Source organism: Ursus arctos, unplaced genomic scaffold (assembly GCF_023065955.2).
Source record: "Ursus arctos isolate Adak ecotype North America unplaced genomic scaffold, UrsArc2.0 scaffold_19, whole genome shotgun sequence".
In the NCBI taxonomy this organism is placed as follows: domain Eukaryota; kingdom Metazoa; phylum Chordata; class Mammalia; order Carnivora; family Ursidae; genus Ursus; species Ursus arctos.
The window spans coordinates 429,288-449,775 of NW_026622863.1; the positions used below are offsets into that span (position 1 = coordinate 429,288).

The following is a 20,488-nucleotide window of genomic DNA, read 5'->3' on the forward strand; positions in this document are numbered from 1 at the left end:
ACTGTGGAGCCACGCCGGGTCGGGGAGCGGAGCGCGCGTCCGAAAGGACGGGACGAGCGGCTGGGACGCTGCGCTCCTGGCTGGTGCGGGTGGAGCGCCCGCCACCTGCGAGGCCCTGTCGCTGCAGGCGGGCGGGCGAGCTGAACGAGGCCGACTGTGATGCTGGAGGCAGGAGGGTGAGCGGACGGGGCGGGGGCGCAGCGTAAGCCAAGCCAACGTGACAACTATGAAATCAACCGTAACTTTGTCAGAATCATTTAATTTAAACTAAAATTGTCCTATTCACGTCACTCCAGTCCTTTTTCAATTCATTCATAAGCTAACGTTCTAGCTAATGAAATTAGAATTCGTATCGTTTTTACATTATTTGTGTGAGATTCTCAGGACGGGTAGGAGGAGGGCTATTTGTAGGTCAAATAACAGAAATGCAATGGCTACTAGAAATTTTATGGGGAAGGTAGTCTCGCTAACCCAGTGGAGTCCGACCTCATTTGTATGGGCTTGATTTTCCTGTACAAATACTTAGTTGTGAGTCAGGATGGGCAAATGTATTGAATAAACACAAGTAATGGCGCCAATCATGTGCTGCTAAACAGTGCCAAAGTGAAACTAATTGTTCTTTTGGGTTATACTGAAACTGACCGGAAGTCAATTGTACTAATACTAAAGAATATGATTCTCATCAGTAAATAGAGACATAAAGACCAAGTATAAAGCCTGCTGACTATTCTAGGAACTAAGGAAACAAACACTGTTACCAGACTGAAGGTCTCAAACCAGACAGGGCAGGGCATTCTCTGCAGCCACTCGAGGAGAGTGGAGCTCACCCATGAGCTGCTGATGAGGGTGGAACGCCAGCAGGGGTCCCCTGAAAGACCGCTCACTGGCGGGTCCATAGCCAGAAAGATAGGAAGTTGGCAACTCAACTCCCCTCCTCCCACAGCAGCTCTGACAAGGCCACTGCCAAAGTTTTAAGTGCCATGTCTGGCCCCCTACCCCAATTCCACATTCTTCTTCTGGATCCTTTAGTACTCTGGGTCAGGTTACTGTCAGGGTAGGAGCCCTTGCCCCCCCCCCCCCCCCCGGGTGACTGTGCACCTTCCTGTTCTGGGACTTGATGTCTTGAAAGTGAGTCCTCAGAATCCAACCTTTTTTCCAAGTAAGGGGGACATCTCATTGGCTATAACTGCCAAGTACTTACACCACACTCCTACAGAAGTGGACAGGAAGGATTTTCACTGCCCAAGAAAGAGCGGGATGTGCCTGCCACTGGTTCATCGCCCTGCATAGCCAGTTATGACAGAGGTATGCTAATTCACTTATTACCACCAAGTTCAGTCTCTGAGCCAGAGTCGCTCTTGCCCTCTGCCAAACTGCCAGCAGCTCTGGGGAAGGTAAGATCATGGTGGTCACTGGGGGGAACCTCATTTACTGAAGGGGCAACTGCAGCTTCCCACAGGGCAGGATGGCCCTTCTGCCATCATCGCTAAGACTCAGAGCACAGTGAATAATGCCAGCTACTCGGGGTGCTTGTTTATTCTTGTAAATCATAGGCGTCTACTGTACTGGGGTTTCTATGTCGGTAGTAGGGGCCCCATTCAACCTGTTCCTTAATGGTTCTCTGCTCTTCGCTTCCGATGGAACTGTAGCTGGTTAGAGTCTCTTTTGAGGCTCTAGTGATGATGATCTGTGGGATGGCAGCTTTCTTCTTGCCCGCCTTTACCTTTACATCAGGTTTCTCTAGAAGGAAGAAAACATCCAGGTATTTAGCATGTCTGTGGAAAAGCTCTTCTACAAGGCAGACAATGCCTGTGCTAGGGCCAAAGCAAAAGAATTAGATGTGTGGTTCAGGAAAAGAGCAGTCAAAACAGTAAATGAGTGTTCCAGAGCTTTAACCAACTGACAGCTCGGGCATGAGGGTCGTGAATGCTGGATACCTTCTTTCAGGGAGGGGGAGACACTCTTCCACCATCCACTGTGGAGAGACTGAGCTGCCGGCCAGCTTGTGTGACAGACGTAGAGCGAACAGAGAGAGAAAAGAGGAGGCAGGGTCTGCCCCAGAGGCGAAGGTTCAGATACACAGTTTCCAAAGGGTTCTAAATCTGGTAAAAAAACAAAACAAAACGGAAAACCTCTCTGTACAGAACCTTATCAATCAGAATGCGGAAGGATTAACATTTCTTCTTTTTTAAAAAAGATTTATTTATTTATTTTAGAGAGAGTGTGAGCAGGGGGAGCGGCAGAGGGAGAGAGAGAGAATCCTCAAGCACACTCCCCGCTGAGCGCAGAGTCCAACATGGGGCTCAGTCTCATGACCCTGAGATCAGGACCTGAGCCAAAACCAAGAGTCAGATGCTCAGCTGACTGAGCCATCCAGTCGTCCCAAGAATTAACATTTCTGATATTGGCCACAACATTTTCTAAAACTTAAGCTTACAAGGGTTGCATAAGACCTGTGAAATGCCCAGTTTGTCAAATGTTACAAGCTACATAAGCAGAAGTGCCTTCATGCCTTCCCTGCTGCATCTCCCAGCCCACGCCCCTGGGGTTCCAGGTGGGAGCACAGCCTTTCAGGCCTCTGAAAGCACTGCAGAGAGGGCATACGCATGCAGGGAGAGTTAATCACATTGTCACGTAATTGTTACAAAAATGCTATCACGCTGGTCCTATTGCTTTCAGTGTGCTTTGTGCCCACTTAAAACACCTCATGCCCCCGGCTACCTGGGGGCACAGGGAGCTGGTGTCGTTCTCTGTCAGACATCATTCTGAGCCGAGAATAATGACAGTGAACACCAACCCACAGCGCTTCCTGAAGGCGGTCCTCTTATGACCTGTGTTTTACGCACGAAGGAACTGAGGCACAGAGAGGTCATGTGCTCAAGGCGGCTGGTAAAGGGAGATGCCAAGGCCCAGAGCTCCGTCCGTCTTCGTTGCCGCATCCCCAGCTTTGACTGTTTTAACTACCAATGAATGACCCATGGCCTGCACGAGGCACTGAGAGTGTCCTTTTGTTACCATTAAGTCAAAAATTGCATTTCATATTTTGCATTTAAACTGGGGAGTTCATTTTTTACATTAACTTATATATGCTTTTATATATTAAGACTGAAAGGCTATGAATATTTGATGTAAAAAATAAAAATTAAAAATTGCACATGGAAGGATTTTTTTCCTTCCAGACATTTCATATGTGCATGCACAGTGTGATGCATTTAGGGTCGCATGATGGCTTGGCTGAGCTCCATGTCTGCACACACAGGTGTGGCCCCTTCCGTGGCAGCCTGGACTCCACTATCTGGGGGCCCATCCATTACATTACCAGCTCCCTTGAATGCACATAATTTAGGTTATTTCCAATTTTTTTGAAAGATTTTTATTTTATTTGAGAGAGAGAGAGTGAGAGAGAGAGCACAAGTAGGGTGAGGGGCAGAGGGAGAAGCAGGCTGTCTGCTGAGCTGGGAGCCTGATGTGGGGCTCGATCCCGGGACCCTGGGATCATGACCTGACCTGAAGGCAGCCATTTAACCGACTGAGCCACCCAGGCGCCCCCTCCAATATTTATATTTTTCAAATGATGCTGTAATGAACATTCTTGCGTGTACATATTTATACATTTGTGAGGGCTTATTAGATAAGAGAAGATTTTGGTAGATACTGTCAAACTGTTTTTCATAAAGATTATATCCATATATATTTCCACTAAATCTGTAAATGGGACATTTCTCCATACCTTCTCCTAATTGTCAATTTGCTAAATCTTTTCCCATGTTATATGGAAACGGAAGTATGACTTCTGCCCCCATTGGTCACCATCGACCTCCCTGAAGCTCTGCCCCAGGATGGGGAGGTTGAGCATCGTTTTGCTTGTTCACGGGCCAGTGTATTTATTTTCCTGTGAGTGCATGCTGTATTCTCTCCTCGTCTTGTACTTTGACCTTCTGTGTGTGAGAGAGCTTGTTGTGCGTCCAGGTTCTCCCTTCACGACCATAGTGCAGGTGGCTCCCCTTGCTTTTCAGTTTCCTTTGTTGCTTTTTGCACAGACACATCAGTCTTTTCCTTACGGCTCTTGGGGTCTATCAGAGTGAAAAAAGGTGTTCCCTACACCAAACCTATGAAAACTGTTACAGTTTTACTTTCTATGTTTGTTTGATTCCTATAGAATTCAAGTAAGTACTGAGCAAAAATATTAAGTTGTCTTAGTTGTCGAGTCAGTTGTCCCAACACCGAGTGAACGAAGGTTCCATCTTTCTTCCAGGTCTTTCACGTGGTACCTTTATCATGAACCCCCCACCCCCGCCACGTGAACGTGAGACACTGCATGTCCACCTCGGCTCTCTCTCTGTAGCGACATGTTTTCCTGTCAATCCCTCTTGCACCTCCATTTTCTGGTTTCCTGCTATTTTTACATTTTTATTCTCTTAGATAAACTTCAGAATAATTTGTTCCAGTTCCCAAAAAGACCTGTGGTGTTTTGATTGTGGTCACTGATTTCACAGATTAAGGGAGAATTAATATCCTTATATTTCTGAGGTTCTTTAGTTCAAAACAAGACTTTACTCTTAGAGTTTTAAAACTTCATTTGGGAACATTACTTTTCTTCTTGGTAAATATCACCTGTACTACTTGTGGGTTACTGCTTCACAAATCGCCACAGATGATTCTGGCTGACTTAGCCTAGCACGGACATTTGTCATCCCAGTTCCAGCTGGTCCAGAGTCCAGCTGCGAGCCTGCTGTCAGCCAGGCTGCTCCTCATCGGGACCTGGAGCCTTCCAAACTCATTCAGGTTGCTAGGTAGAAGCCATTTCTTTATGGGTGAAGGACTGAAGTCCCTACCTTCTTGCTGGCTGTTGGCAGGGGGTTGCTCACAGCTCTTTTCACAACATGACAACTTCCTAAAAAATTGTTTTTAAATTGAGATATGACTGAGTAGGGAGCCCGATGTGGCGCTCAGTCCCAGGACCCTAGGATTGTGACCTTAGCCAAAGGCAGCCACTTAACTGACTGAGCCACCCAGGCACCCCACTTTTCCCTTTTTTAAACAAAGATTTATTTATTTGAGAGGGAGGGAGAGCGTGCACAAGCGGGTGGGCGTGGGGGCAGAGGGAAAGGGAGACAATGCTCGGGCGTACTCCCTGCTGAGGCCCCATCCCAGGACCCTGAGATCACAACCTGAGCCGAGATCAAGAGTCAGATACTTAACCAGCTGAGCCACCCAGGTGCCCCTGCACTTTTATCTTTTTTAAAAAGGCTTCTCCAGTTAGGTCCTGTTCAGGCTGGATAAACTCCATTTTGATAAGTAAAAAAAACAGATTACCAACCAGATCACAGGAGTGACATCCCATCTTATTCACAGGCTCTGCCCCGCATTCCAGGGGAGGGGATTATGCAGGGTTTGTTCACTGGGGGTGGGGCTCTTGGGGCCCTCTTAGAATCTCGCCTCCCATATTACCAATACGTCTTCAAGAAAATTGGTATTTCCACCAACAGTGTGTCAGGGCACTTGATCTATTGTGTGGTATTCTTTGACTCGTCGTACAAATATTTTTTGACCTTACCATTTGTTTTACATTTGTTAATAGAGGGTTTGGAGAGATGTTTTACTTCTTAACGTCAAATCCTTCAATATATCTGTAATGTCTTTGTTTTGAGGCTTAGAAGGATGGTCCCTATTGAGGACGCATATTAAAATGTACATCTTTTTGCAGTCACTTTTTTTAAAAGATTTTCTGTATTTGAGAGAGAGTAAGCAAGAAAGCACGAGCGGGGGGGAGGGCAGAGGGCAAAGCAGACCCCCCCCCCCCACTGAGCAGGGAGCCCAACATGGAGCTCAGTCCCAAGACCCTGGGGTCATGACCTGAGTCAAAGGCAGACGCTTCACCAACTGAGCCACTCAGGCGCCCCTATAATCACTTCTTATCTTCACTCTTACTTATCTGGAATTTGAGCACATGGCAGGAGGTTAAAATCCAACTCGAACTTTCCCTTAAAATGTTAAGCAATTTCCCTAGCATAATTTACTGTATAACCCTTCCTTTGCCACTTCATTTTAGCGCTAGTTTTATTACACACTAATTACACACAAACACACACACACTCATAGTAAGGGCTTATTCTTGTCCATATTTTCTATTTCATTGATGTATTTCTTTAAAGATTTGGGAGCGAGTGAACATGGAGCCCAACTTGGGCTCGATCCCAGGATCCCAGGACCTGAGCCGAAGTCAGACGCTTAACCGACTGAGCCACCCACACACCCCGCATTGATCTAATATTATACTGGAATTACATTATTTTAATTACCATAAATTTTGATAGGTTTTTAAAAAGATTTTATTTTTAAGTAACTTCTACACCCCTGGGGCTCAAACTCACAGCCCTGAGATCAAGAGTCACACACTCTACCAACTGAGCCAGCCAGATGCCCCAATTTTGATACATATTTAAACTTTTAATTTTGAAGTTATAAATTCACAGAAAGTTGCAGAAGTACAGAGACGTCCCATATACCTTCAAGCAGTTTCGCCCAGTGGTCCCAATGGTAACATCTTCTGTAGCTACAGTACAGCATAGCAAGACCAAGACGTTGAGTTTGGCACAATATGTGCTCTGTGCCACTCTACCCCATACAAACATCACCAAGATCAAGATACAGACCTGTCCTATCACCACAAAGACCTCCTTCTCGCTGTACCTTAACAGCTACAGGCTTCTCCCCTGCAACCTCCCCACTCCCTGCCATCCCTAACCCCTGGCAACCACTGGTCTGTTCTCCCATCTCTATAATTTTGTCACTTGGAGGACATTATATAAATGGAGTCATGCAGCATGTGACCTTTTGTACTTTGCTTTTTTCACTCAGTATATTTTTAGTAGCTGACAAACAAATGTTCCTTAAGTTTCTCTTCTTTTTCAAAAATTTATTACAGGGGCACCTGGGTGGCTCAGCCATTAAGTGTCTGCCTTTGGCTCAGGTCATGATCCCAGAGTCCTGGGATCGAGCCCCGTATCGGGCTCTCTGCTCGGTGGAAAGCCTGCTTCTCCCTCTCACAGTCCCCTTGGTTGTGTTCCCTCTCTCGCTGTCTCTCTCTGTCAAATACATAAATAAAATCTTTTTAAAAAATTTATTGCAAACAAGCACACTCTAGCTTCAAAAAAATTATGGAAATACTCAGACACATGAAAATAGAATAGTATAGTGAGTACCCATACATGAATCACTCAGCTTCACCTTGTTTTGTCTATCTTCCTCAGTTTCTTTCTGAGTATTTTCAAGCAAATCTCAGACATAATTTTACCCATAAATAAGGCTATATAGAGCTCTATCCAGTAAGGGTTGTTTTAGCATCAACACAATAGCCTTGTTACGTCTAAGAAAAGTACCATTGATTCCTTATTATTATCTAATACCCAATTTGGTTATCTCAAGAATGACTTAGCCCAGGCCCACACTGTGTTTGGTACCTAGGTCCCTCAAATGTCCTTGTACAGCCCTCTCTGCTACGGACTGAATGTTTGTATCCCCCCCAAAGTCATGTGTTGAAGGTCTCATCCCCACTGGGATGGTATTTGGAGGTGGGGCCTTTGAGAGGTAATCAGGTTGAGTTGAGGTCATGAGGGTAGAGCCCCCTTGATGGGATCAATGCCCTTACAGCAGGAGGAAGAGACCACAGTCCTCTTTCTTCAGCCATGTGCAGACATGGCAATTAGATGGCTGTTTGCAGGCCAAGAAGGGGTCCTCTCAGGAACCAAGTCATGGTACCCAGGTTGTGGGGCTCCTCAGCTCTACGACAAATAAATGTCTGTTGCTGAAGCTGCCCCGTGACTTTGTTATAGTGGCCCAGGCAGACTAAGACACCCTCCTTTTGTCATGTCATTTTAAAAAAATTTTCTTTTTAGAGGACAGGGAGGGGCAGAGGGAGAGAGAGAATGTTAAGCAGACTCCACACCCAACACAGAGCCCCATGCAGGGCTTGATCTCCCAACCCTGAGATCATGACCTGAACCGAAATCAAGAGTCAGACGCTTAACCAACTGAGCCACCCACGTGCCCTGATGTCATTTATTTGTAGAAAAATTAGGGTCTTTTTTTTTTTTTTTAAAGATCTTATTTATTTATTCGACAGAGATGGAGACAGCCAGTGAGAGAGGGAACACAAGCAGGGGGAGTGGGAGAGGAAGAAGCAGGCTCATAGCGGAGGAGCCCGATGTGGGGCTTGATCCCACAACGCCGGGACCACGCCCTGAGCCGAAGGCAGACGCTCAACTGCTGTGCCACCCAGGCGCCCCAGGGTCTTCTTTTTCAATAGGATTTCCAGCATTTTGGAATGGGCTGACTGCATATGTGTGATGTACTGATCTCTATAATGTGTGTATGTGGATTTGGTAATGCAAAATTTTAAGTATATATGTAAGTACCGAGACAAGATGACATACCCCATCACACAGCTGCCACAGTTAAAACCCACAGTCAAACGTTATCTCTGCCCCAGCACTCACCCTCTGTTCTGGTTACTGCTGCTGGATAACACCTTACCCCAAACTTTATTAGCTTCAAACAGTGGTTTTATTTTCTCACAATTTTCAGGGTCAGGAATTCAGGAATTCGGGACAGGACTGACTAGGCAGATATCACTTATGGTCCCCAGGTGGCTACAGTCAAATGTTGTCTGGAGCTGCAGTCCTCTGAAGGTTCCACAGGGCCGGACGTGCAAGATGGCCACTCCCAGGGCTGGTCACTGCTGCTGCTGCTGCTACATGGTGTCCTTGTGGCTCAGCTGGGAATACTCAAAGGCCAGCGGCTAGCACCACCTAACGGTCTGTTCACTCATGAGTCTGGCACTTGGCCTGGAAGGCACTTAGCAGCCTCCGTGGGGGGCTGAGCATCTCTGCAGCACGCTATGGAAGGCAGCTCAGGGTCCAAGCACCAGCCTGTGTTCCAGTGAGCAGGGCAGGACTGCATCGCCTTTCCTGGCCCCGCCTCAGAGACCACTGTCACCTCATGCTATTGGTTACAAGAAAATGTCAAGCTTGCAGAAATTTAAGGAGGCTCCCTCAGGTGGGTGGAGCCTCAAGGTCTCCAGAGGAGGAGGGGTGGCTGCCTTTGGAAAATACCCTCAGCCACACTATACTCGTTCGCTTTGCAACAAATTTCAGGTACCATGTCCATCAATCACATCAATTTATACTTCAGTGTTTTGGGCGCGGCTCTAAGAGACAAGGACTCATGCATACTCCATTCTTTTTCGGCACAATTCACACAAGATCAAATGCACAGTTCTTAACATGTTCAGCTGGATGAGTTTCCACAAGTGTATGCACCTTTGTAATCACCCAAACAAGATGCAGAAGTTTATCACCTTACAGAGTCCTCCAGTCAGCTAGCCTCCCCCTCCCCGACCCCAGGAAGAACTTTCCGATTCCTGTTCCACAGTAGTAAGACCTACTTTTATTAATTATGTAATGCACAGAAGGTTTGACTCGTCAGGACTCTCCATTTCTCTAAGGCTTCTATGGGACTAGGTTAATTGAAGGGAACTGACTTCCAAAAATCCTACCTTTTCCAAATCTAATAGGGAAATTCTTCAGCTTTAACACAAATCTGAGAGAAGGTCCTCTTGCCCTATTTAGATGCTGTACCTGGCAGACCATGTCTGTCTTCACTTCTGACTGTTGCATTGTGCTCTCTGCAGGGCCACCAAGACCAGCGACTTGCCTCATTCAATGGAGTCTTTTCTGGGTTTACTCAGTCTCTTTGCAACATATAACACTGTCGATTATCTTATGTTCTTTCTTTTTGAGAGAGAATTTTAAATTATTACCTTTCTAACAGTTTTGTTGCATTATAATTTACATACCACCTGTTTAAAGCATACTATTCAATGATTTTTAGCAAACTTTCAGAGTTGGACACCCATTGATCCAATTTCTATCACCTTCAGATGACCTCTTCTGCCCATTTGTGGCTAATCTCTGTTCCTACCCTTAGTCCAGGCTTCCCTTTATATAAATTTGCCTTTTCCAGACATCTCATGTAAATGGAACAATACATGTGGTCTTTACATCTGGCCTGTTTCGCTGGAGTATCATCATTTGGGAACTCCTTCACGGTGCAGCATGTGTCCGTAGCTTGCTCTGTGTTATTGCTGAGATGTTTCCTCATATGCAAAAACCACACTCTTCACCTTCTTTCTTCAAAGTCCTCCTCCTCTTGCTCTCTGACCTTTCCCCTCTATGTCCAACTTCTCTCTACCCTCTGAAATGAGGGTGTGACAGACACTGTTGGTGCCTCTCCAGCAGGCACTGCCCCTGCCCACACCTGCCCTTGCTGATAGAGGTCCAGCCCCAGAATTTTCACATTTGAGCCCATCCTAGCAATGTTGGGCAAGTGAGGTCCAGCAGGGGAAGGTTCTCCTCCCAAAAAGAACAGCTTCTCATGGACGGGCCAGCAGTCCTATCTGCATGTGACACCTAGAGCCATCCAGCCCTCTGGGGACCGTGGATACTGAGGGTGGCAAAAGTGTGGATCCAAACAGTCCTTGATGTCACTGCACGCTGCTGACCAAGCCACCCTAACTGCCCTCCTCTGACCCTTTCTTTGGGGGACACTGAAGCACTCAGCAGTAAAGCCGCATTTGTTGGCTGTTTTGTGGCTTGCAGCTGGAAGGCTCCTGACAGAGTGGTAGCTTTCTCCAAACCTCCTCCCCGGGACTCTGGCCCTCCCTGCAGTCTTCCACTCTTAAGCAAGGGTGTGTACACCTGAAGTCCAGGCCTTGCTCCCAAGCCCAACACCTTCATTTCAAACAGCTTCCTGTCCTTGACGATCTCGCAGGTGCTTCAGTCTGAGCCTGCCCATGCCCAGCTCCTCTCCCCGCCAGGCCAGCATTCCTCCTGACATCCTCTGATCCACCGACCATCCGTTCTCATGGTCAGTGAAACAAATGCCGCTGGACCTCCCCCATCTCATCCCACAGCAGGTTCTGCTGGTTCTACATCCTGGATCGTTTTGGAATTCCTACTGCCGGTGCTTCATTAGCTCCTACTCAGACCTAAGACAGGTCTGCTCACTGCCCCTAGCAGCCTCTACTCTGGAGAAAGACTTTTCCAAGGCACAAACCCCATCACACCTCCCTTGTTTTAACTAGTTTAACAGGTTCATTTCCATAATGCACATGACAAAGCAGATGAAAGGCTTCTTATTCCGGCTGCTTCTGTGGCCTCATCCCCCCACCCACATGCAGAGGTCAAGCCAAGCTGGGCTGTTAACAAAGTGAATAAAGTTGCCAAACTGTGGAACCCCTTTGTCCCAGAAACATTCCGGTCCCTCTGATCCCCGTGCCTAGGCAGGGGCTCCCACACCCCTTCTTATACGAATGTACCCCACACTGAAGCAGCCTTCCACGGTTCGGTTCCGGTCTGCGGAACGCTGAGGATTCGGGAAGAGCGCTGTGGAGCTCCTCTTCACTATCCTCTGGGCGTCATCCCCTGGGGACTCACCGAAACCTTTGCTGCACTCACATTTTCCGCCTACAATCCTGGATATTTGCCTCCTAGATAAAGGTCCTAGAGCCCCTGCCATTAGTATCCCACCGCCAAACTCCCTGGCCTCGGGTTCTGTCCCGTCCTGGGCACGTCCTACCTCCGACTTCAGACGAAGAAGGCCGCTGTCGCTTGGCTGCCCCCTTCTTCCCTTGGAAGCTCTGCGCAGGCTTGGTGTCTGGAGGCTTCTGGGTCTCTTGAGAACGCCTGTCCATCGACCTTTCCTTAGCCTCTGCAATGGAGTAGCCGCGCCCCTTCTTTTTCTCCTCACCTGAAATCCACGGACAATGAATTAGTCGTATTACTTTCCTGAAGCTGAAGCCATGGGTCCCCACCCTCCAGCTGCCGGCTTTCGTCCAGAGCGTCACTTCCACTTCTCTGAACATGGACATCTGCCTGCGTGAAATGACCCCCGAGGCACGGTCACCAGGGAGGACTCAGGCGCCCGTGCGGCACGCCCCAGCCCCGCGCGAACCGCGGCCACGGGGCCGAGGCGACGGCGGCCAGCGCTCCTTTACCTTTCCTGGATTTGTGTTTGCTTTTGGAAAGTCCCATAGGTGAGCCCACCGCCCCCGCCGGCGCAGCCCGGCCCTCGGCACCTCCGCGGGCGCCGAGCCCCACTGACTCACAGAGGGTCCGCGGCCAAGCGGCACGGGTCACCACGGCAACGCCCCGCCCGCCGGGCCAGCGCCGTGCTCTCGCGAGAGCTGTCGCTCGCCGGAAGTGGGCGGCGACCCCGGAAGTTCCCGCGCGGCAGAGCTGGTAGGGGCGACCGAGTCGGACCCGGGATACCGTGCGTCCGTTCTTGCGAGGGCTGCCGCTGCGGGACCGGCCATGGACGGTAAGAGACCCCCCCGCCGGGGGAGGGCGGGTCCCGCGGGCTTCAGGGACCCCGGACCCCGATCGTCGCCATCGATACCGGACCCACACCCTCTTCCCCCAGCCCCTCAGCGTCCACCCCACACCCCCAGCTCCTGTACCGGCGGGGGACATCGGCCTTTGGGGCCCCGGGGTGTCAGGTCCGAGGGCACCGGAAAAGGAGCAGTTGCACCCCTGTCCCCAGAGCACCACTAAGGGAAATAAGAAGAGCTCAGGCGAGAAGCACTTACTACGTGCCCGGCACGGTTGTGCGTGTGGGGTGGGCACTGGATGGCCCCCGCTGCCTGCAGCTCCCACTGTGCCCCGCCCCGCGCTCAGGGCACCAAGGAACTGGAAGGATGGGTGATGAGGTGAGGGACGGACGTTTGCTGGAACGTGTGTGGTAGAGCGGCTTTGAAAATCCCCTCGTGAAATGTGAAGAGCTGTACAACCACGTCATCATCACGAAGGAAGTTCTGTACGGGTTGCCTCAGACAGAAGATGAACAGCATCTCACCCCCATCCCCACCGCAAGTGTTGGGTTTTACTCCGCAGTTTGCCAGCTCTCGGGGTGATTTTCTTTTGGTCGTCTCACTTTTTTCCAGCGTTAGGGTTTGCTTTAACAGCTCTTCGCTCTCAAGAGTCTGTTCCTGCTGCTCAAGTGTGGATGAGAAAGCGGAGGCAGGGAGAGACGGTGGTTTAAGTCACACCGTAAGTTGGAGAGTGGGAGAGCTGGCCACACCTCGCCTTGTTTTCCCTGCGGGAGGCACTCTGCCTGCCACCTGTGTCCAGTTAGCTCTGATCGTGGGATTCCACAGCCGGCTTTGGCCCTGACCAGGGCTTGCGCAGGGCCTGAAACCCCAAGGCTCTCAGCTGGGGGCCTTGATTTGCATTTGTGAACACTCCACACCCTCGTTCTGGTTACAGATCTCGTTCCTTCATTCTGGGCTAGTGTGGTAAACCCTTTCAGACATTCTACAATTTGAAAAGGGAACAAATTAAGTTAGTTTAAACACGAATCTGGATCTGTGTGCCTCTTGAGTTTTGGTGAGTGAGTAGCAAGTGTGGCTGTCCAGAGAGGTAGCTGTTAATGCTCTCAAGTCTCTTTGGTTCCTCCTTGTGGACAGGGAGTCACCTGAGCCCGATTTGATGGCTCAGACATTCCAGGTGCCGTGGAGGGTGGTCTCTGTGTGTGGGTCAGGTCTTTGACAGCCTAGAGTCATGATCTTGCTACTTTTATCCATTTACTTTTGGGGAAAAAGAGTATATAAAATGCAGATTGCCCAATACTGAGCTTTATTAAATTGGGAGAGAATCCCAAGGGCCTTTGTAAAGTTGCCTTAATTACAAACCACCATTCGGGTTTTCACTGTGGGCCACGTGCTGCATCCATGACCTGTTTTGTCTGTACACTAATCCTTGAGGTCAGCCGGTACCATCCTGGTATTATCTATAAGGAATCGGAGGTTAGGGAGCCTCTACATTTGCCCTCTGGCTGTTGAGGGGGCAGAACTGGTGCACAAGTCCATCTTCTGCCTCCAGTGTGGGTTGGGCCTCCCTGAAGGCCCCATCCATGCCTGCATCCTGCTCCAGCCCTCTGTGTCAGGAGGGTCTTAGTGGCTTCCATATGCTTGTTAGAAGTGCCACTTGTCACAGTTGAAATCCACAAACCTTCTCCTTTCTTTGCAGATACCCTGTTCCAGTTGAAGGTATGTACTAAATGACCTTTCACCCCAGTCCTGTCTCGGTGGTTAGCAAATGAGGACAAATGGTGTCAGTCACACTCAGAAGGACAGATTACAAATTGCGTGATTTCTGCACCGTGCTCTTCTGGACTGATGACAAAGGGGAGGTTACTGAGTTGGCTTGATGGCATATTAATCCTTTCCTTGTCTTGGGCTGAGCAAAAGCAGATCACGTGGGCTTGTCCGTGAGGGAGTGAGCATGTTACCTTTAAAAACACAACCTGGGTGTTAGGGGCGGCCCTTGATGTTCCAGCAGGCATTTCAAGCTGTGGTTTCAAATTCTTTAAAATCACTTTGAAGGAGAGTGTTCTGAGCAGCGGAGCATGCCTCTTATAATTAACCCCGGGCCGGCTTCTGCCACATTTCCCTTAAAGGCCTTCATAGTTAACCGTGCGTGGTTAGTTCTGAAAGACTGGGCGGGAGTGATGTGCCCGAGCTGCTGACTAGCTCACCACATGGGCTTTGCGGTGGAGAGGCAGGGCGGGGACACCACGAGGCCCCAGGCACTTTGTTCCGCAAGTTTCCACCTTGTGGAAGGTGCTCAGGGCCAGGTCAGAAAAATCTGGATTTTTTTCCCTGAAGGAACGTAGGAGGGGACACCTGGGTGGCTCAGTCAGTGAAGTGTCTGCCTTGAGCTTAGGCCATGATGCCAGGGTCGCAGGATCGAGCCCTCCATCGGGCTCCCTGCTCAGCAGGGAGTCTGCTTCTCCCTCTGCCTCTGCCTGCTGCTCCCCCTGCTTGTGTGTGTGCTCGTGCTCTCTCTCTTTGACAAATTAAAAAAAAAAAATGTAGGAGTGTGAGGTAGGCAGACAAGAAACCCTTTCTATGTGACAGAAAGTCCCAAGTTAGGGGGGTGCTGAGGGGCGGTGGGGGTTCCTCCCAGGCAGGGGGCTGCTTCAGGCTGAGGGAATGCCACCCGCAGGGGAGCTCTGTGGGCCTCTGGAAGGTTGCTCTTACACTTGGTTACCTGAGCATTCTCTCCTGCCGGCTTCCTGGTCAGATGAGGCCTTTTGGGGGGACCTGTGGGGCCCACTCAGAGGGGCCTGGGAGCGCGCACTGCCCAGCAGCCCTTGACAAAGACAACGTTCTGTGAAGAGACCACTTGGAGGTGTATGTTCATCAGGAATTCTGTATTACCACTTGGGGTCGCCTGAAACACAATCTATCGAGTTTTTTCCGAAAGTTGAAAATCCATAAGTAGGGGCGCCTGGGTGGCTCAGTCAGTTAAGCGTCCAGCTCTTGGTTTCAGCTCGGGTCATGATCTTGGGGTCCTGAGTTCGAGCCCCATGTTGTGCTCCCCCGAGAGTCTGCTTGAGATTGTCTCTGCCCCTCCCCCTTGTGCCCGTGCACTCACTCTCTCATGAATAAATAGATCTTTTAAAAAAGGAAAGAAACAAAATCCGTGAGTAGTAGTGATTGTGTGAGTTGGCTTTTTTTTTTTTTAAGATTTTATTTATTCACTTGAGAGAGTGAGATTGTGAGCGTGGTGGGGGCGTGGTGAGGAGCAGAGGGAGAAGCAGCCTCCCCGCTGAGCAGGGAGCCCACCGTGGGGCTCGATCCGGGGACCCTGGGATCCTGACCTGAGCTGAAGCCTGACGCTTCACCGACGGAGCTGCCCAGGCGCCCCTGTATGAGTTGGCTTTTTAACTTTCCACTCTGGGCAGGGTTTATGTTTGGTGTCCTGGGTTAGGACATTTTAGGAAACCATCATAGCCCTCCCTGTTCCCCGAGCCTCAGAGACCCAGTGAGCTCCGTCCGTGCAGCCCCAGGCCGCGAGGACAGTGCAGGCTGGGCACCTTCTCCGTGCTGAGGAGGGTGGGGAAGGTGCCGCAGGGCGGGCCGCGTGTGTCTGACCCGAGCGTCCTGTTTCTGCTCAGTTCACGGCAAAGCAGCTGGAGAAGCTGGCCAAGAAGGCGGAGAAGGACTCCAAGGCAGAGCAGGCCAAAGTGAAGAAGGTGAGCCCACACCGCGCCCGGGCCGCGCACCTCACTTCTGTGGCTTCGGCCGCGTCGTTCTGGTGTCGTCTTTTCGTGTGAGGTGCGCCCCAAGACTCCGGCCGCGGGTGTTCTCTCAGGAGCCTGCTCAAGGCGTGCAGTGGCACCTCCCTGCCTCCCTGCCCACGAAGGGCGTCCAGAGCAAAAGGACCGTGTTTTGCCTTTGCTTTTTTCATGGAACGTCCGTGCTTTTTATTCACTTCCAAAGTACTGAACACGTGTTTTTCACAAACTGTGTGGGATGTGGGCTTCCAGCCATCCCTACCACGACCCTGTCCCTTCCTGCCCTCTTCCTTGCATAGCCCGTGCCTCGGGCATCAGAACTGGGCAGAAGAGAGGTGGTGGGGGCTCTGGCTGCTCTCCGTGGGGACTTTCTGACAGCTGTAGCATGGGTGGGCTAGCTCCTGGGGTGTTAGAGTTTGGTGACCCCCTCACCCAAACTGGTGCTCCCAGGGCAGAAGGGAAACTGGAGGACTGACCCCAGTCAGCTCCTTCATCTTCCTCCACGGACCTGCTTGCTTTGGCGTCAGCATCTGCCACTGTGGTTTTTGTGAGTTCCTGTGGTGCGGACAGCTGAAGAGACTGACGAGGGTGTGCGGTGGGAAGAGACGGGCTGGAAGGTGGGAAAGGCGGCTGTGTCCCTGGGGCCAGATCTCCTGTGTAGCCCCCAGCGCGGGCTGGTCTGGCACCCTGCCTAGACACCCTGGTTCCTGAACAGGCTGGGGGCTGGCATTTCTGCATTTTCATGGCAGTCACGGGCCAAGGGCTTGACCCGTGCTAGCAGATCTCTCCCCGGGAAAAGCCAGGACCAGGCCCCACAGGCTGGCTAGTGTTCGTACACACAGCCACATTCTCCTAGCTGGCGCTTCCCCCAAATTTCAGGCTCTTCAGCAGAAGAACGTGGAGTGTGCCCGTGTGTACGCCGAGAATGCCATCCGCAAAAAGAATGAAGGTGTGAACTGGCTCCGCATGGCATCCCGCGTGGATGCAGTGGCCTCCAAGGTGCAGACCGCTGTGACCATGAAGGGGGTGAGTGCTCATGCCCAGGGTCATACGCCAGCTTCTGCCAGCTTCTGCCAGCTTCTACCAGCAGAGTCGAGGAGCCTGGCTGGGCAGGAAGAGCCATGTCGGACCCGTTGGTGGTGTAGTAGGGAATCCCTCCATGTCGTAAGGGCGGCACCAAAGGACTAGATAAGGGGTCCTCAGATTTTTCTTAAGTGGCTATGGCTTGGGTCTCATGTCTGTTGCTTAGTTGACAGCATTTCCTGGAGACCTGCCACAAAAGAGCTTTGTGGCCCCGAGAGGTCCAGCCTGTCCCGAACATGGCTAGGCCAGGGCTGGAGTCTTGTTAGCCCTGGGGGGTTGTGTGCCTGGGGAGGGTGCCGAGGGCCCATCTCCGGTGGGTGACGTCTCCTTGCTTCAGCTCTGTTGCCTCCTTGCTTTCTTCTGTGCCAGGTGACCAAGAACATGGCGCAGGTGACCAAAGCCCTGGACAGGGCGCTCAGCACCATGGACTTGCAGAAGGTCTCTGCGGTGATGGACAGGTTTGAGCAGCAGGTGCAGAACCTGGATGTGCACACATCGGTATGTCACCTGTGCTCTGGGCGTGCAGGGGAGTGCGTCCAGGGGGTGGCTCATGTGGCTGGCCCTCCTTGGTGGGGGCCACCTCCAGAGCACCTGACTTTCGTGGTGTCTGGACCAGCACGTGGAGGCCTGCACATAAGAGGGAGGCCCAGAGCTAGGGTGTGAGTGTGTCTTCCAGAGTGGTGGCCAGCTCAACACCCAGTGGACTGAGAGCGCTGGAGAAGGTGCCCTAGAGAGAGTGGTGGGGTGGTCTGCTGTGGGTGGAGGGAGCGAGCAGGAAACATGGTTGAGAGGAGTGGCCAGAAGTGGGGCTGCGGAGGTCCCAGGGCCTGCACCCACCTGCCCAGAACATGACCCCCAGGTAATGGAGGACTCCATGAGCTCGGCCACCACACTGACCACACCGCAGGAGCAGGTGGACAGCCTCATCGTGCAGATCGCCGAGGAGAACGGCCTGGAGGTCTTAGACCAGCTCAGCCAGCTGCCCGAGGGCGCGTCTGCCGTGGGCGAGAGCTCCGTGCGCAGCCAGGAGGACCAGCTGTCTCGGAGGTGGGCTCAGTGCCCCAGATGTTGGGCTGTTCGCCCTATGCTCTGACGCTGCGGTTGTGGGGGAAGGAGGCGCATTGGAAGGGAAGAAGGGAATTCCGAGGCCTCGGGAGGAGAGCTCACGTGACGGGGCTTTAGCCCAGGGGTTCTCCTCCTTCCGAGGAGTCCCCTACCCAAGGCCCAGCCCGTGTTCCATCTGGTGCCTCTCTCCCCTGCCCGTGTTCGATGTCTGTGCTCCGTGTCAGCCACGTGCCCACACGCTTGTCCGCAGTTCGCTTTAGGAGCTCACATAACAGATACTTGGGGCTGCTCCCCAAGCTTTTCCAGTGCTATCGCAGGACAGCCTTGTAAGCTGAGCTTGCGAGGAGAGGTCACGGCCCAATGGAGGGGTGAGGGGCCCTTGGCCCCAGGGCTAGCCTCTTGCACTGAGCGCACAGCCGCTCAGAGGCTCCACCGTCCCTCACCCACACTCATAGGAGCTGTGTTGTTGTTTTGCAGGTTGGCTGCCTTGAGAAACTAGCCGAGCCCTCCTGCAGGGCCCTGCTTCCCTGGCCTTGATGTGCAGGAAGGGCCAGGTAGGAGGGCTCCATCTCTCTCCCCATGCCTCTTGCCTTTCTGCACACCCTGCAGCGTGGCCCTTCCCTCCAAGCCTGGGAATTGTCCCTCTTAGCGTAGACGGTGGCTCTGTGTCCTGGTGGGTGAGTTTGCACAAACTTCTGACTTCTGTGGGTTATTTCTGTGACTCTGGGCTGACCAGCTTGGGGTTCTGCAGGCCCCCCTCTGTCCTCCCACCTTCTGAGACGTTGACGGGGACTGACCAGTGGGTGCCAGGTGGGCCATGGGGGCTTTCAGACTCCGTGTCATGGCAGATGTGCTGCTGGTGGTCAGCCAGTGCGGTCAGGACTGCTCCCTGCTACCAGGCACCTGGAGGCCAGCTGATCCCCGGCATCAGGTGCCATGCTCCAGGTCAGGCATGCCCACCCAGGAGGCCCACATCCTCGTTCCACTGCTGCCTCTGGAAGGCCGCGAGCCCCAAGGGGTGTGCTGTGTGTCCTGTAGGAACTCAGGTCTGCACTGAGGTCCCTTTCAGCGAGGAGCAGGTGGTCTCACAGCCCTGCTTGGGGTCCTGCGTCTGCGTCGTTCTTTTCTGGACTGTAAATAATGGGTGCCCCCCCCCCACCCGACCGGTCTCTCCTGCCTGTGGGCTCACACCTTGCGACCTGGAAGCCAGAGGGGCCGGCCAGAGCTTGCGTGCTCGGAGAGACACCCCGGGTGAGCCAGTTTTGGGGAAGCTGTGGCAGCCGCGGCCGAGCAACTAGCAGCAGCTCCTCTCGATGAGTTTCTGGGACAGGCAGCAGTTCCTGTGATTTTCATTTCCTGAAGTTTACTTTGTTTTCTTGAAGCTTCCAGGGTTTTTTGTTTTTTTGCCAAAATACAAGGAGCAGACAGCAGTGCACCCTTCATTGGGTCCGAGCCCGCTTTTGTTTGAGCTGGTGAGAACTTCAGGGTTGGTAGTGAGTGGGGCTCGGCTCCGTGCACAGCTGACCGCCCGACCAGCCCTTCCCAGAGGCCTCCGGCTGCCCAGGCTGTCCTCACACCAGTGGCTCTTGTGAGCAGACATGTTGGAGACCTTCACCGTGACTCGCCACACGTGATTCTTCCAGACTTGCTCGTCCTGGGCATCGTGGGCAGTCAGTTGGGTTGGAGCTGCCCTGATGCCCGAGACTGTGGTGTGAGACCAGAGGGCGGGTCAGTGTGCTGTCTGGCTCTTCCTCCACAATGCCGGCCTCGCCTTACTCCCTGGCTGTGGTCTCTCTGGCACCCACGCGCTGGGTGTTCAGAGAAGATCCTGACTGTCCCGGTGCCTGGTGGGTGCAGAGCTCCACGGCTGTGGCTCATCAGAGAGCAGTGGGCATGTTTGCCCATTTTCCTAAAATGCTGTTGTGAGTAAACAAATCGATCCCTGAGAACTTTCTCCGGCTTTGCTTTAGTGGCCCTGGGTAGGGTGGGGAGCCACAGGTGGGCCCTTGACAGGGCTCTCCAGCCCCCATGCAGGAGGCTGAGAAGGGCACCTGGAGGAGGGCAGGTGGGGCGGGTGGGGTGACGTATGCATGTTCTCAGGCCCCACCCCTACAGATGGAGTTAAGAGTCTGAAGTTTTAAATTTTTTTTTAAAGATTTTACCTTGAAATAATTTTAAACGTACATAAAAGTTGCAACTTGCA

The 20,488-nt window shown here is 51.9% G+C and overlaps 2 protein-coding genes across 2 annotated transcripts; one reads left to right on the top strand and one right to left on the bottom strand.

Moving 5' to 3' along the window:
* Positions 1-1,100: 1,100 nt before the first annotated feature.
* On the bottom strand, positions 1,101-12,179 carry SPATA33 (spermatogenesis associated 33). The gene is made up of 3 exons (XM_026494570.4): positions 12,056-12,179; positions 11,638-11,808; positions 1,101-1,740 (listed from the first exon to the last, which is right to left on the bottom strand). The coding sequence occupies exons 1-3, from the start codon at positions 12,090-12,092 to the stop codon at positions 1,535-1,537; spliced, it is 414 nt and encodes a 137-aa protein (XP_026350355.1). The 5' UTR covers positions 12,093-12,179; the 3' UTR covers positions 1,101-1,534.
* Positions 12,180-12,266: 87 nt separating this feature from the next.
* Positions 12,267-20,488, top strand: CHMP1A (charged multivesicular body protein 1A). The gene is made up of 7 exons (XM_026494572.4): positions 12,267-12,378; positions 14,085-14,104; positions 16,018-16,095; positions 17,017-17,163; positions 17,590-17,718; positions 18,080-18,267; positions 18,763-20,488. Exons 1-7 carry the CDS (start codon positions 12,372-12,374, stop codon positions 18,782-18,784), a joined length of 591 nt encoding a protein of 196 aa, XP_026350357.1. The 5' UTR covers positions 12,267-12,371; the 3' UTR covers positions 18,785-20,488.

What these genes read in the sequence shown, in the direction of transcription:
- SPATA33 (XM_026494570.4), bottom strand. Translation starts at nt 12,092, where the DNA reads ATGGGACTTTCCAAAAGCAAACACAAATCCAGGAAAG. An exon ending in CAAACACAAATCCAGGAAAG is followed by an intron (nt 11,809 to 12,055) that starts GTAAAGGAGCGC and finishes CGTGGATTTCAG; the next exon opens with GTGAGGAGAAAAAGAAGGGG. An exon ending in TTCTTCGTCTGAAGTCGGAG is followed by an intron (nt 1,741 to 11,637) that starts GTAGGACGTGCC and finishes TCTTCCTTCTAG; the next exon opens with AGAAACCTGATGTAAAGGTA.
- CHMP1A (XM_026494572.4), top strand. An exon ending in ATACCCTGTTCCAGTTGAAG is followed by an intron (nt 14,105 to 16,017) that starts GTATGTACTAAA and finishes GTTTCTGCTCAG; the next exon opens with TTCACGGCAAAGCAGCTGGA. An exon ending in CCGCTGTGACCATGAAGGGG is followed by an intron (nt 17,164 to 17,589) that starts GTGAGTGCTCAT and finishes CTTCTGTGCCAG; the next exon opens with GTGACCAAGAACATGGCGCA.